The sequence below is a fragment of the Balaenoptera physalus genome (genome assembly GCF_965194825.1).
Source record: "Balaenoptera physalus genome assembly, chromosome: 9".
Taxonomy (NCBI): Eukaryota; Metazoa; Chordata; class Mammalia; order Artiodactyla; family Balaenopteridae; genus Balaenoptera; species Balaenoptera physalus.
This window is the reverse complement of record NC_138888.1, coordinates 44,494,725-44,510,794: the sequence shown is the minus strand read 5'-3', so window position 1 is coordinate 44,510,794 and position 16,070 is coordinate 44,494,725. Positions and strand designations below refer to the sequence as shown.

The following is a 16,070-nucleotide window of genomic DNA, read 5'->3' as shown; positions in this document are numbered from 1 at the left end:
TTCTACTCTTGAAGTAAATCTAAACTGCTTCACAAAATCACTGCCACTGAGTTTTATATATGTAGTCTAAAGCATGTTCAGAAATACAAAGAATACTAGAGATTATGGCAGCATCTACAAGTGATGCCATGTTGCCTTTCTCTTGCAGGTAGACCAAGTTGAGAACACGGATTGTTCTCCAATGTGTGTTAAATCCTTAGTTTTCTTTCTTCTGAATGTGATGAGGCAGATTTTCCTTGGAAAAATAGTTTGTGTTCAGCTGGAGAGGTTGATTTTTCTCCATCAGTTTCTCCGTTGAATAATTGAAAACTACTGTTCATTATTTACATAAAACTGTCTTTTTCTGGTCTGCTTTCTATAACCTTTCCCCTCTGAGGAATTTTAAGAATTCCCTGACTTTCCTCTGGGGGATTTTATGCCTGCTTTATCCCAGATGTGGGACATAGACCAGGCTGAGGGTTTTCTTTCTTTCTTTCTTTTTTTTTTTTTTAATGTTCCTACTTTGAAAGACATTCTTGCTAACCTGTGAGCAAAGCTGCCACTGAAAAAAAGGATTTTCAAGAAAGTTAAGCAGTTAAGAAAATTTGTGAGCTTGGTTTAAATGTCTGACTTACTGAATGACACCAAAATCCCGAATGCAAAATGAAAAAGTAGACAGTAGTTTCAAATAATAAGGGGAAAGTGCACACGTGTTCTTTCAGCCTTTTAATTCTGGAATTTTATTTTCTGAATGAAGGCATGTCAGTCTCTAGTCCCCGCAGCCCCGTGTCTGATCTTGCCCTGCACGCCTGCCGATGTCAGCCCAGGGAACACATGGGCTTAGCAGATGTTTACCCTGCTTTTGTTGTCCCCACCTTCTGCTGACACAAAGAGAATATTTAGCCTTACTCATAATGTTTTGTCTGCTCACATTCATATAGATGTATTGATCCTAATCCCTGGTTCAGAATGCAGAATGCTGAGAAGAGGGGAGAACTTAGAGTGAAGGAGGCTGTATTAAGACAGGATTTTCTTATTTTTTTTTTCCCCTAACGTCCATTCAGATTCCCAGACGATATTTCATCACAAGCTTTTGGTTACTGTGGTTTTCATATTAATGTCCAAAAATACCATAAAATCAAAACGTTTTTTGTGTGATAAAATGTGAGAAGAATGCCAACAAGAGTTTTTCTTCTCTACTCGAGCAGATATTATACTGTTTTCCCAAGTCCAAAGTTTCTGTTTTCCACAATGAATATGTCTGTTGTTATCATGTGTAATTAATTTATGACTTAATTAAATGATTAGTTTCTTCCTAGTTCAAATTTTTGCTGTATTTTTGAATAGTCTAAAAATTCATAAGCTTAATTTTCATAGTAAGCAAGGTCACTACCTACCACGTATTTCCTACTTCACCATGGTCCCCTGGTTGACATATCCTCCTCTTCTCTTTTCCGTCCTGTAGGATCTTTCGAAGATGGTTTGGCTGCCTTGGAGATTTGGAGATCTGATGCCACGATGAGGACTCACACACGGGGGGCTCCCAGTGTGTTTTTCATATATTTATTTTGCTTTGTGTCAGCCTACGTCACCGACGAGAACCCAGAAGTCATGATTCCCTTTATGAATGCCAACTACGACAGCCATCCAATGCTGTACTTCTCCAGGGCAGAGGTGGCCAAGCTCCAGCTCAGGGCTGCCAGCTCCCACGAGCACATTGCCGCCCGGCTCACTGAGGCCGTGCACACCATGCTGTCCAGCCCCTTGGAGTACCTCCCTCCCTGGGATCCCAAGGAGTACAGCGCCCGCTGGAATGAAATTTACGGCAACAACTTGGGGGCCTTGGCCATGTTCTGCGTGCTGTATCCTGAGAACATTGAAGCCCGAGATATGGCCAAAGACTACATGGAGAGGATGGCAGCTCAGCCTAGTTGGTAGATTTTTGTCTTTTTCTTCTTACTGTATTAAACTCTGCAATTTAAAAAAATGAATTCATAGTCAATGAATTCTCAGAGGCCAGATTTTCACATACTTGTGTGTGTGTGTGTGTGTGTGTGTGTGTGTGTGTGTGTGTGTGTGTGAGTGAAGGGGAAAGGATACTTGTTATTTGTGTTGTTAGTGGCTTACGAATGGTCCCTAGTTTCAAAAGACGTAGTAACTTCCATGTTTAAAGTTAGAAGACAAATATTTAGGTAGAACCTAACCACAGAAAAAATAATTTGCTGCATTGAGTAAATAGTATCATCTTGATTGTTGAGATTTCTTTCCCCCTTGTTTAACAGCCTTGTATTACCATCATCAGGCCTTAGGTTCTGATTGACCCCCAAGTGGTTAAAACCTTTCGCCAGCAAGAGATTTCCGCCAATTAAGATTTCTTTGCATTTTAGGACAATTAGGAGCCAAAAGTAAGTGTGATAGGAGTAACTGACAATTTATAAATAAGATCTTATCCAGTAACCAGCAAATTGCCCAAACCTGTAGGAAAACCAATGTTGTGGTATAATTGTGTGAGGAATTCTAATTATGTAATAATTTACTTTCAGAAGTTCAAGATTTGAGAACAAACTTCCTGTCTCTTCTTGATTAGCTTAAATTTATTTTATTTGTGTATAATTAATGTGTCTACCTGCTTCCAAAAGGTATGGGATGAATTAATTAAACTAGGGATTCTGTGGGTATTCTTATTTAAACTGTGTTTTAATACACATGGTCCAATTACACTAAAAAAAATTACAAACTGTATGAAATATCCTTTTAAAATTACGTAGGCTGATACTTGTCATAGGGTTGGAGAGAGCTCATTTTTAAATGCTTAGAAAAATCAGTGATGCATTTAATGTTGTGAAGAGTTACATCTCAGATATCATAAGGGTGAATAGATGGTAGCTTGCAAGCTTCCTGAATTCTCCCAGTATGGTAAGTAAATTTAATACTTCCTAAATTTCTGCCAATATGGTAAAGAATGTTGTTTGCTTATAGAATTTGAAGGAGTTTCTGGAATTTCTAAACGAAAAAGATTTTGGAAGAGTTGACATTAAATCCGTATCAGAGCTTATTTTTTTAAGGCTTGTTATGAGGTATGTATAATCATTTTGAAGCTTACAATATTTTAGGTTGGAAAGAACCTTTTTATTTGATTTGTTTCAAAGCTGAGCCGTGTATGCCATAGTTTCTGTTGTTGACTAACCTCATTCTACTCCTGACACCAAGAAAGAAAATAAAGATGTATGAAAATTGGATATTTGACTTATAAGTTTCTATTATCAAGTGTTACAATTACTCACTTGACATTGTACAGTTAGTTAAAAAGTGGCAGCCATATTTACTTTAGGGAAGAAAACCTTTGTTGTCTATAAGGGTACTTTTAAAGTCCTTTTTGTTTTAGATAGATAAGTGAAATTTGACAGAATAAGATACGGATGAAAATGTTCCAGAGAGCCATCTGTTTCACTTCATGAAAGAGTAGCTAACTGTGAAGTACCACTTTTTAATGGAGATTTTTTTAGTACAAATACAATTGCATTAAGAGAATTCACAGGACCAGTGCAATTGTATTATGATGATATAAAACATTCAGGCATATAAATACCAACTTAAATGAATGCTGTCATTAGAGAGGATTAGACTCCTATGATGAGGAAAATAAATAAAAATGATCATTTTCATAGGTTCTACAAGTTCAGAATTACTGGTTGTGGAGTTGTGTAGGAACTTATTAGAGGACTAGTACTTTGTTCATGGCAGTATTGATAAAAATAGGTATACCTCTATGCCGTTATCCAGTAATCCAAAAGCCAGTCTGTGATTTAATAGAGCTGAACAGTTGACTTCTTTCCCTAGACCTCTTAGAAGATGAAGGTCAGAAATTGAGAATTTACCTTTACATCTGGTTTCTAGTTCCAGAAATGATCCTAGCATAAAAAGTCGAGCTACTGGAACATTTTTGTCTTGGCAAGTACTGTTACTAGGTTGTACTTTTAAATGATTTTATGGAAATTTTAACTTTTTAAGAGCAACGACACCCAACCCCTAGACCCTTAAATTTTTATTAAATTGTAGTTGAATATAATCAATCACTTTCTGACAACTTAGAACACTGCTAAATGTTTTGGTAGTTCAACTGTTCCTATTTAAATCAACAAAATCATATGTCCCCACTGTGCCCAGAGAAGTGTATTGTGGTCATTGTCATCGTCTTAGGACATAGTTCACCTATATTTGGTTTCAGAGGAAAATAAAAGACTGACTCTTATTTATAAAGATGCAGACCTACTAGACCTACTAGAGAATGGACTTGAGGATACAGGGAGGGGGAAGGGTAAGCTGGGACAAAGTGAGAGAGTGGCATGGACATATATACACTACCAAACATAAAATAGATAGCTAGTGGGAAGCAGCCGCATAGCACAGAGAGATCAGCTCGGTGCTTTGTGACCACCTAGAGGGGTGGGATAGGGAGGGTGGGAGGGAGGGAGGGAGGGAGATGCAAGAGGGAAGAGATATGGGGACATACATATATGTATAACTGATTCACTTTGTTATAAAGCAGAAACTGACACACTGTTGTAAAGCAATTATACTCCAATAAAGATGTTTTTTTAAAAAAATACTATGTATAAAATAAATAATCAGCAAGGATATATTGTACAGTGCAGTGAAATATAGCCATTATTTTGTAATTAAAAAAGAGAGCAATAATTAATATTGATTAATTAATCAATTAATTTGATTAATTAATTAATTTAAAAAGCTTCCTACAATGGCTTCACCAGACTTAATACATTTGCCATATTCCGTGAGGATCCTTTCTACACCTTTGAAAACCAGTGACTAAATTGTGTCCACTCACTTATTCAATTAACAAACATTTATTGAGCATCTGTTGTATGTCATGTACCATGCTAGGTGCTGGGGATTCAGTGATGAAAAAAATAGCCCAGTAAGTTTAAAATTTGCACCTAGGGTAAGGGCTGCAAACATTGGGTATTTGAAACCTAAGCTAGGGCTATATTCTCTGCTCAGAATTAAGTGTAAGGATCACTTAATAGTAGGGGTTCATTAGTTTTTTGTTTTTCAATTAAGCAGAATTCAAGACTATCTGGATTTTTAAATTTATTTATTTATTTATTTTTAAATTTAAAAAATTTTTAAAATAATTTTTATTGAAGTATCTTATTAGTTTTTATTCATGACTTAAAGATTTGAGGATTAAATGAGATAATGTAAAGTATTTAGCACAGTTCCTATCAAATTGTAAGCCTTCAATAAATAAGAATAATGAGAATAATGATAATTATTGTTACTGATATTTGCTTAGTACTTAGATCCTTTAGTTTATAATTTAGTGTATGTAGGCTGTAAGGAAATAGTATTTGTTTGGGATTTATTTGGCGATTTTACTTATCTTTGTCCAAATTGCTTTCAAAACTAGAACATCTGTTTAACTCATAACATATTCCTTTGGCTTTATTCCATTAAAACTTTCAGCAATGCTCCCCTGGGCCCTTTTTTTGGCATATAAGAATCTGATGGTAACACCAGTCATGACGGCTTAGGGGAAAGTAACAGTGATGTGTCTTTTGTCTGGTATTCAAAAGAAGTACATCTGAGATATACATGCATACAGATTTATTAATGTGATTCATTTCATTTGAGTATTTTGGGGGTTTTTTGGGTTTTTTTCTTTTAATTTTTATTGTAGTATAGTTATTTATAGTGTTGTGTTAGTTTCAGGTGTACAGCAAAGTGAATCAGTTGTACATATACCACTTGAGTAGTTTGTAAGTAAAGAGCTAAAAGGTCACACCTGTAGATTCACTTATTTTAGAGTCTAGGGCCATTGGAAAACTTAAGTGGAAAATATTATCTAATGATATACTGATCTTATGTGTTCATCTGATATAATGTACTACAAAGTGGAAAAGGAATCTCATAGATTGATAATGATGATGGTGGTGATTGAAAAATAACAACATGCAAAACTTTCTTCTTTTGACATTATAATTCTGTGTGTCAGCGAGTACCCAGATGATTGGGCACCACAGAAAGATGAGACATGTCTACATACTGTATCTGCTTTTGCGGAGATGCCCATATTCTCTCTCAGAAGCTCTCTCCTTTGTTCTTCTGCCTTCTGTTAATGTCATGCATTCTTCATAACATCCTTCATAACAGTAAAAGTAACAGAGTAATTTAATTGTTCTTAGTTCTAAAAATCAAATTTAAAAAGATATTATTTTAACCTGTATAAAAAATGGCAAATTATTTTCAGCATCACCAATAATGTCTCTGACCTTTGAATTAAGTCCCCTATAGATCTCATCTTCCTGATGAAAGCTAGGATTTGGGTTATAGTTGGCTCTGTGTTATATAAAAGCGTGATTAGAACTTAATCAGACAACTTCTTTAAGAAAGCTTAATGAGCTGAGGTCATAAATCTAGAGCTGGTAACAATAGAAAATGCATTTTATTACACTTAAAGTCAATTCATTTTTTTAATACAGTATCACCTAGTCACCAGAGCAAGTTCTGTATACGTCAGTTGGCACATGGGGGTATTCTCATTTATAAATAGTTGCTTTCTGCATTCAGTCCTCACATAATTAAAAAGAGAACATTATTGGATTCCAAATAACTAAAAATTGTCCATCAGCTTTTTTTCCCCAAGAGCTTAAACTTTAAGGTGGGAAAATAATAAAAACAGTTCTTAGTCAAGATTGAAGAGATTTCCAAAATGTCAAATTTTTGGAGTTTTTGGAGTCAGCAGACATTGCTCTACTTTCCTAAAATTTTCATACGTGTGTATATTTTTATTTATTTTTACTTTTTTCTACTATACCTTTTTCCCCAAAGATTAAGGAAACAAAAAACAATATTCAAATAAGAAATATCTGAGAAAGAAAGGAGGAAAGAAAAAGATAAGGGACATCAGCTAGACTAGCAATGAGACAGTTACTGAAATGCATCTTATGTCCCATGGGTGAGTGGGCCACAGGTGGGCCCTGAATTTTTTTAACAGCAAAGAAAGTAGGCTCAATTAGTTTTGAAGTATAGAGTGTCCATGGGATTAAAAGTAGATCAGCTTCTCTACAGAACTACTACTCTTGACCCAAGGATCAGAAAGAAATTTCTCCTGGAGTTTTCATGAGGAACCTGCACAATAGTTTCATGAACATCCTTCCATTGCATGTGTGATGAATTGCACAGTGCTGGCTTTTTTATGTTAGACTAGACTGAGGGCAGGACCAGGTCTGTTTTGCTCATGCATGTGTCCCTCAGCACTTAACACAGTATCAGGTAGATTTCTGCCCAATGAATGAATGCTCTAGCATCCTTGGAGATGCTCCAAAGTGAAATTCACTAAAACCGGGGTGGAGGTAGAAGGGATGGACGGTTTAGCCGCAGGCCACTTTTTTTCCTAGTCTAGCTTAGTCCTTCAGTCGAATTTTGAATATGCAGAAAAATGAAATGACCATGTATCTATCGGGCAGCCTCTTTATACACTGTGTATCTCAGCTGAGCTCATGATTGATGGGTTCTGTGAGCTTGGGTATTATACTGCTCTGCCTGTTCTTACAGTGATCTTCTATATAGCTAAAAACTCACTCAAATGATTACTGGAAAACACTACACACCTGAATCACTTAAGAAAGATAAAAGTAAGTTGACCATATCTCACTTACTATGAAGAGATGAATGCATTGAACAGTGATTGTAACAGAAAAGATTTGTTGTTCAACCTCTGTTGACAGCACATAGTTATCCAACGTGCATTTCTGAGCAGTGGGCTTTTCAAGGCTTTTGTCTAAACCTTGTAAAGCCTGGAGAAGGGGCCTAGCATAGCAGTCCTTGGAGGCAGAGGTGCACTTGCGTCTTGACTCTGCTATTTTATTAGGCTTTAGCAGGTTTTTTTTAACCTCGGTAAACCTCATTTTCTTTATCTTTAAAATGTGGATGATTCTTCCCATGCAAATATGTTGTTCCAAGGATTAAATGAGATAATGCATGTAAAGCTCTTAGCATTATGTTCCTGACACATAGTTTTACTAAAAAGTTTATTTTTATTACACAGAAATAGATATGACCATGTAGCTTTATTCTTAAGTTTCTTGACACACAGGACTCCATTTTACCTACTTTCACTCTGGAGTTGTGTTTTTGAGAAGTACTCATTTTGCATCATTCTTTTCCCTTTCTTTATAGTATTTTTGCTTACTTATCATCAGAAAATAAATCACAGAGGAAAGAAATTACTTCACTCTTGCGTTGGTGCCAGTCAACTACAGGAATTCAGAACTGATGAGGGAAACAAAGAAAGTTGAACTTTTGGACAGAGAAGTAATTATAATTTTATTCGCAACAGGCCTTGTATTAATTCCCTTGCCTGTGGATTGCAAACTTCTGGAGAGTGACATGTGAGGGCCCATTTGCAAAATAAAATATTAAAAAAACAATAAAGTAAGGGGAAAAAAGGAGAAAGAAAAGCCCCTGGCAGATCGAAATGAACCAATCAGTTTCATTCCTGTACGTTCCAAAATGAAGAGTGCGCCCATGTTTCTCAGCGTGGCGTGCTGGGAACTCCAAATGCAGTTCCCTACAGCTGTTTCACAGGCTTCTTATTTCTCTAAATTGCATGTCAAGGCTGGGAATCAAAGTGGGGGAGGATGTAGCTGGGCCCCAACATGTGGAGCCACAGCACCGGGAGCAAAAAGATCAGGTTTTCCTCTCCTGACTCTACATTGGTGAAGACCGGGAGGCGTAGCCCAGAGTGCACCCGGAATCCACTGGATTCAAGGCAGCAAATCCAGTGGCCCCGTGAAACAAATGCAGGCTCTCCGAAAACCCAGCCCCCAATTCCCCTGGCTTTTTCTCCTTCATGCTTTCTCTTCCTTCTGCCCTTCCCCCTCCTCTTTCTGCCTCTTTTTCTCTCTGTTCCTTTCATTCTGTGATCTGAAGAAAGTTACTGCTTTTACCCTGCTGCAGATCCTTGGAAACAGAAGGCTAAAACTGATGACAGCAAGGCTTTTTATGATGTTCAGATTCTTCAATATTTACAGAAACACATGTGTTAGGAACCTGGCTGTTGGGAATTTCCTTCTTTTACGCCATTTAATAAACAGGTTGTTGCCAGCATCGTTGCAGAGGAAGACACTGGGCAAGGATTGGTGTCAGGAGACAGCAGGTGAGGAGTTGCTCAGGGAGAGGCCAGGTCAGGTGTGTGGGTTAGCTGAGCATCTCAGTGCAGGTTTTCATACACACCAAGCAAACTCCTCTCCATCTATTTCAAATTGAGTGAGGATAAAATAGTTTTAATAACGCTTCTTTCTAACAACAAATGTGAGACTTATAACACCTCTAGACATACACAGCTGGAAAGAAATGCAACGTTAGTTTTCTTGTGGGATCTGTTTGTTGTTTGAGTCTAACATGCAGTACTGGTGCAACCCTCAGCTGTCTCCATGATGAGCAATGCTCTCTCCTATCCTGTTCCTCTAGTGTCACTTGTTGCCTTTTTAATAAAACATGCAGCGTGGGCTTGCAGAGTTGTCTGAGGGAGGTCTGCTTAAGGCCAGAGGCACCCTCATCCCCCTTCTGATGGGATTCTAAGCCTGTGCCCCTCACCCCATGTATACCGCAAAGATATGAATGTAGTAAGTTCCACACCGACTTTACAGTCTGGCTCTTACATATTACTCAGCCATAAAAAGGAACAAAATTAAGTCATTTGTTGATACGTGGATGGATCTAGAGACTGTCATACAGAGTGAAGTAAGTCAGAAAGAGAAAAACAAATATCGTATATTAACGCATATATGTGGAACATAGAAAAATGGTATGGATGAACTGGTTTGCAGGGCAGAAATTGAGACACAGATGTAGAGAACAAACATATGGACACCAAGGGGGGAAAGCCGCGGGGGGGTGGGGATGGTGGTGTGATGAATTGGGTGATTGAGATTGACATGTATACACTGATGTGTATAAAATTGATGACTAATAAGAACCTGCTGTATAAAAAAATAAATAAAATTAAAAAAAAAAAAACCCAACTTGCTAAGCATGTTGTTTAAATTTTGTGCCTTCCTTGCCCTGTATCTTGAGGGAAGATGTTAGTTAGCAAGTGCTGCATATATATCTGTATTCTATTCCAATAATGCTTTATAATTGTTTTTTAAAAGTTGCCTTTGTCTGTTAAGTGAGATACGTATTTAGTTCTAATACCACTAAAGACATAGGGCCTTGCTGACATTAAGTTCTTACTAATGCTATATAGAGAGATATATATAACTACTGGAGAATAGTAGTGACATGAGTATGTCCATGGAGTCTCTTGTAAAGCTGCGTAGTTCTTTTTACCTTAGTTACCTTCAGAATGGCATTTTACTTCTTCATTTCCTTCTGCTGTATCCATCAAGAGAACGTGTTTTAGCCACGTTTAACACAGTCTCTCTCATCCATCCTGCCTTTTTCTTTCCAGTGTCAACATGCTGGCTTAGGACAGCAGGAGGAACCATAGTCAGGGGCCAGATGATTGTGTTTCCCACATAAGCCTGTGTTTAGAAGCTTTGTGTGTGGATGGCTTGGAGGAGAGGAATCAGGAGGAGGGGAACTAGGTGGAAGCTTTTTTTAGTCTAGGGGGGAAATGAAGACCACAGTTAAGTCAGTGAGAGTGGGGAAAAGAAGGAATGAATCTGAGACATTTAGGGCAGGACTTCCTTGGCGGTCCAGTGGTTAAGATTCCATGCTTCCACTGCAGGGGCCACAGGTTCGATCCCTGGTCGGGGAACTAAGGTCCCGCATGGTGCACGGTGCGGCCAAAAAATTAAAAAAGAGAGAGATGTAGGACAGAGAATCTACAAACAGATTGATTGGATATGGGACACTTTCTCAAAGTATGGTTCTTTCATCAGAATCATATAGGTATTCTTAAAAACACAGATTCCTGGGCCTGGCCCAGACTCAGTGAATCACGATCATTTGGAGTAGGCCAAAGAACAAGTCCCCCATGTGATCTGAGGCACGCTAAGAATTAAATAGTAAAGAGAAGGGTGTTATGAAGCATGGGACTTGGTTTTTGTCTAGGCATTGTGCTAGGTATTGGGATATAAAACTTTGAGGGCAAGTTAATACATCTTGTTGTTGATCTATGGAAAATATGAACTAATAGACTATATTAATGCAGATGATAAAGGCTGTGATTGAGAAAGTATAGTGTGTAATGGGAAGACAGAGAGGTACTTCAGGATGCCCAACATTGGAGCGCTGGGAAGGCTTTCCTCCTGGGGCCTGAAGGACAAATAGGAATCAGCCCAGTGAAGGGGAAAGAGAGCATGTTTGATTGTTCCAAGCAGAAATAACTGAAGTTCAGAGGCCGTGACAGAAGGAAGCAGAATGCTTTTGAGGAACTGAAAATTTAATGTAGGGAGGAGACAAGTAAGCATTGAGGCTTTGAGTAGAGAGCCAGATGCCGCAAGGCCTTGTCCGCCACGTGAAGGAGTTTGGACTTTTTCTTACGAGAACTATGAGGCCATTGAAGGGTTTTAACAGGGCAGCAACATGGTCAGATTTGTGCGTGTGTGTGTGTGTGTGTGTGTGTGTGTGTTTAACTTTTTCATTGTAAAATAAAAGTAGAGCACCATACGAACAAACGTGTGGCTTAGTAAAGTATTTTAAAGCAAACGCCCTGGTAACCACAGCACAGCTCCAGAAATAGAATGTTGCCAGCCACCACGGGAAGCCCCTTGTAAGCCTCGTCCCAATCACAGCTCCTTGTGTCCCTACAAAGACTACCCTGACTTCCAGGGTCATCGGTCACGTCCTTGTGTTTCTTTATAGTTCATTCAAGTGTGCATCCCTAGGCACAAGTTTAGTCTTGCTCATTTTTAAAATGTTTTTTAAAGTCTTTTTTATCTGCAGTTTCCCCTCCATCCCTTTATTTTTGTTACAATTTATCTGTGGAAGAATCTGGGCCCTTTGACCTGCTCAGCTTCCCACAGTCTGGATGTTGTTGATTGCAGGCTCAAGATGCAGCTCAGTGAGTTCCTCCACCCGTGGCATTTCCTAGGAACTGACAGCTGGGTGCTGAGGCTTGCTCCAGCTCAGTTTTGATCACTTTGACACAAGCATAGGTGGTGGCTGTTCCCTCATCAGGAGACGCAAAGTGGCTGCTGGTTTCTCCATGTGACGGATTGGTGTTTTAGGAAGAATCTCTGGTCATATGTGGAGAGTAGATTGCAGAGGTCAAACCAGGAAGACCAGTTAGGCCTTTTGTGTTTATCCAGATGACAGCCTGGAATAGGGGCTCTGAGAATGCAAAGAAATGATGGGTTCCAGAAAGTTTTAAGGATTAGCGTGTACTGGGTCGGCCAAAAAGTTTGTTCGGGTTTTTCCATAAGATCTTATGGAAAACACCCAAATGAACTTTTTGGCTGACCCAAAATAAGACTTGACAATGATATTTGAGGACAAGAAAGACTAAGAACTTTCTTTTATGGGATGCTGAGAGGCATGGGACCTTTCAATGAGGTCGCAACACTTGGAACTCTTGGAGAGTACTAATAAAGGGTTTGGTTTTGGATCGACTGAGTTTGAAGTGCCTGTGGACCCAAGAGGAGATGTTGAATTCATGTCTCTCCAGCATTATTTTTAGCTACCTCCTGTTTGCTAGAAGTGTACTGTGACTTTAAAAAATGTCATCACCAGGAAAAACAAAATTTATCCAGTATAAAATATGCTTTCAAGTACAACAGACGTAGTTTCTGTGGATGATAGGAAAATGTAGAAGGAAAGTTCAAAGAAGGTCAGATTTAATTAAAGTAAGCTTATCACAACAAATAAATGAATAACAACAAGAAGAGTGAGAAGAAAAGGTAAAGTGCTAAAAGAGCCACTTGGGTGTCCTCAAATGACTTTCTGGATGTGAAGCCAAAATGAAACATCATGTAGGCATCACTCCAGGAGGAAAGTATCAGCTTGAGAGAATCATGCTATTTCTTCTTAAGTTGAAAAAAAAAAAAAATTCTTGATGAGGTGTGGATGGCAATTTGGGTTTGTAACAATTTAATGTGCAATTTTTAGTTCATTTCTGTGATTCAATTACAGGGAATACACTATTCCAAGAAAAAAAATCTAAGGAAAGGGAGAGTTAAGAATAAATCCACACATATTGCTAAAATTTTATATTAACTTTAATATCTTTCTGCCCTAAACTTTGGGCCATAATTTTGAAAAACCATATGGAGCTTACTATTTTACCTTCTTTGGAGAAGTTGACATGGGAAAGATTTTACACTATTACTAAAGCCAGTTTGAATCTTTTACTCTTTGCTTTTCTATCATAGCCTGTCACTTGGTTAAAGAAGATGTGATTACATTCAGCGTTTGGGGTGGGGTCAGCTTTTATTTTCCATATGACAGATAACTCTAGATCGAAAACTCGGGGAAGTATTTAATGCCCATGGCATGTTGAAGATAGCTCACAAGTTTGGCTCATTTCATCTAAATTTACTTTATCCCTTAATTCTATTTTATGGCAAATAGCACATCCTCCAAATTTTTTATGATTCACAAAGAAAAATCCTAAACTGACTTTTTCCACTTCGTTGCCAAATTAAGAAGTACTCTTTAAAACTGTGTCCCCAGGACATGAAATAAAATAAACATTATTGGTACAAGGTGCTGTTCATAGGTATTATTTCATTGCCTCTCTTGAAAATAAATGGCTTCAAAGCCAAACAAATGTTTTGGGGGATGAGAAATGTTTTCTTGTTCTTTTTCTACACAGTGACAAATTACTTTTCATCTTGAATTGACTGTGTGGACCCATTTGGTGTTTCACATCTGCCTCTGTCATACACTGTCTACTGGCCTCTTTGAACATTCTGAACTTCTCTGGTGGCCTGGGTTCCTTCCTAATGAACTCATGATGGATTTTCCCTCATGGTGGGCTCCAGATCCTCTGCTGGAAAGTGTTTGGGGCAACCCAGTCTCAACCTAGCTCCACGCACTGGAGCAGGCCCTGGGCCTGGGTCCTCTCTGCCTACAGGATGCATCTGATGGGCCGCTTGTTTGGTGGCACATTTACCCTCTAAGACAGTGGCTTTCAAACCTTTTTTGACTGTGACCCACAGTAAGAAATAAAGTTTACATCACAACCCAATATACACATAACTTTAACTCTATTAACTCTACATATGTAAATATATAAGTAGAAGTTGTGTGAATCAGCCCTTGCATTTAAGTCATGCTTTGCACTCTGCTATTTCCTATTCCATGCCATTAAATTCCACTAAAAATATGCTTGTCACAACCCCTTAATTCATGCCACAATCTATTAATAGCTTGTTATTTATAATTTGAAAACTCTGCCTAACATTGTGATAAACACATGATTCCTTTTCAGAGAATCCCTTCTTAATAACCCTCTTCTTGAATATCTCCAGTGAGGGGACTGCTTCACTCTTTGAGGTGGCTTCCTTATTCCATAATTCTAGTGTTCAGTGTTCTTGTTCCTAAAATATATTAGGAAGCGTCGTTTTTTCATTAGGAAACAGTATGTGTCTGTGATTAATGATTACATTTCAGGTTTCCAGGGCTGAGTGGAATAAATTCTGCAGCACGTTATTTCCAGTTGGCACCCAGAATAAAATCAAGAACAGTTCATTCACTGTTTTAAAAAGGCAACTTCAGCAAAACCTTGAAATAGCATATTGTAAAAGAGAGAAATTCTGATAAAGCATTAAAAAGTGGGAATCTTGGGTAAATATTAACCTTACTGAGGAAACCATAATAGAAAGTAAAATACTGTTTCATGTATCCTAGCACCTTAAGGTCGGCCTTATTTTGGTTTTGGTATCTTCCTAACATCAGGGTGGCAAGATTTAGCAATTTGATTACCGTTTTTGCCGTTGTTAAAGTATCCCTCACTTTTTAAACTTACTGTCGCAGGTAATTCTCTGCCCTTTTGCATGTGGTGGTGTCAAAATCTTAGAGGATTTCTTTAAAATAAATGGGAGTCACCACGTGTTCAGGCAGCAGCAGGAAGGTGGTGCATACAAGATGGCAGTGAGGACAAGTCAGATTTTTTTTTTTTTTTGACAAGTCAGATTCTTGAAGGTCGGTGTATTATTGCTAGGGCAGCCGTAACAAAGTAACACAGACTAGGTGGCTTAAAGCAAACAGAAGTTGATTCTCTCACAGTTCTGGAGGCTAGAAATCTGCAACCAGGGTGTCAGCAGGGTCTCTGTTCCTTCTGGAGGCTCCAAGGAAAAACTGTCTCATGCCACTCCCCTAGCTTCAGGTGGTTGTAGGCAACCCTTGGCATTCCTTGACTTGTAGATGCATCACTCATCTACCTCTCACACGTACCATCCACCACCAACACATACAAACTGCTTGTCCCTCCAGCCTTCCAATATAGATATGTTGTGATTTTGATTGAATGAATGTTGTGTTTGCATACTTTAAGGAGGCAAAAGCTGTTGACAGCTGAACTGTGTCATATACTATGATTACTTTCAGTTTGTGTGCAACTTTTTGTTATCTCTAGGATTAATAACAGCCTTTTTGCTCTATTTGCTTAGTTTCCTATACATTTATCACTAATTACCAACCAGACTCTCACTCAGTTATGTAAGTCTCTTAATCCATTCAAACAAGATGTTCTTAATAAGACATTCTTAACAATTCATCTTCTTGAAGAGGAACCTGCCAAAGCCTTTGACTGGTTATAATCTAGATCTACGGTGTGGCTGTTGACTTACTCTTCTTTTCTCTCATGGGGTGGGTCCCCTCTGCAACATGAATCTCATGTTGTCTTCTTTTTGGTATATATCTTAATTTGGGTGGAGAAATTCTTCACTGGTTTCCAGAGGAAGTATTGATGAGCAGGAAATTTTGAAAACGTGGATGTCTTCTTACATTGTGTATCTATTAAAAATTATTGTATAGTTATTTTTTAATACTGTCTTCTTTTACCTTTATACTAGAGTTATAAGTGATTTACCCACCACCATTACAATATTAGAGTATTCTGCGTTTAAGTGTATATTTACCTTTACCGGTGAGTTTTATACTTTCATATGTTCTCACGT

The 16,070-nt window shown here is 38.1% G+C and overlaps 1 protein-coding gene across 8 annotated transcripts in view; it reads left to right on the top strand.

Moving 5' to 3' along the window:
• Positions 1-16,070, top strand: part of DSE (dermatan sulfate epimerase) — a 69,991-nt gene that overhangs the window by 30,651 nt on the left and 23,270 nt on the right. For 4 of the 8 annotated variants that reach the window (XM_082475732.1, XM_082475734.1, XM_082475731.1 and 1 more), the window contains exon 2: positions 1,445-1,913. In XM_082475732.1, the coding sequence (XP_082331858.1) occupies positions 1,498-1,913 (416 nt within the window). In that variant the 5' untranslated portion in view covers positions 1,445-1,497. Of the gene's footprint in view, positions 1-1,444; positions 1,914-2,958; positions 3,057-16,070 lie in introns of those variants that run through there. The other 4 variants (XM_082475736.1, XM_082475737.1, XM_082475735.1 and 1 more) reach the window with 4 other exon arrangements.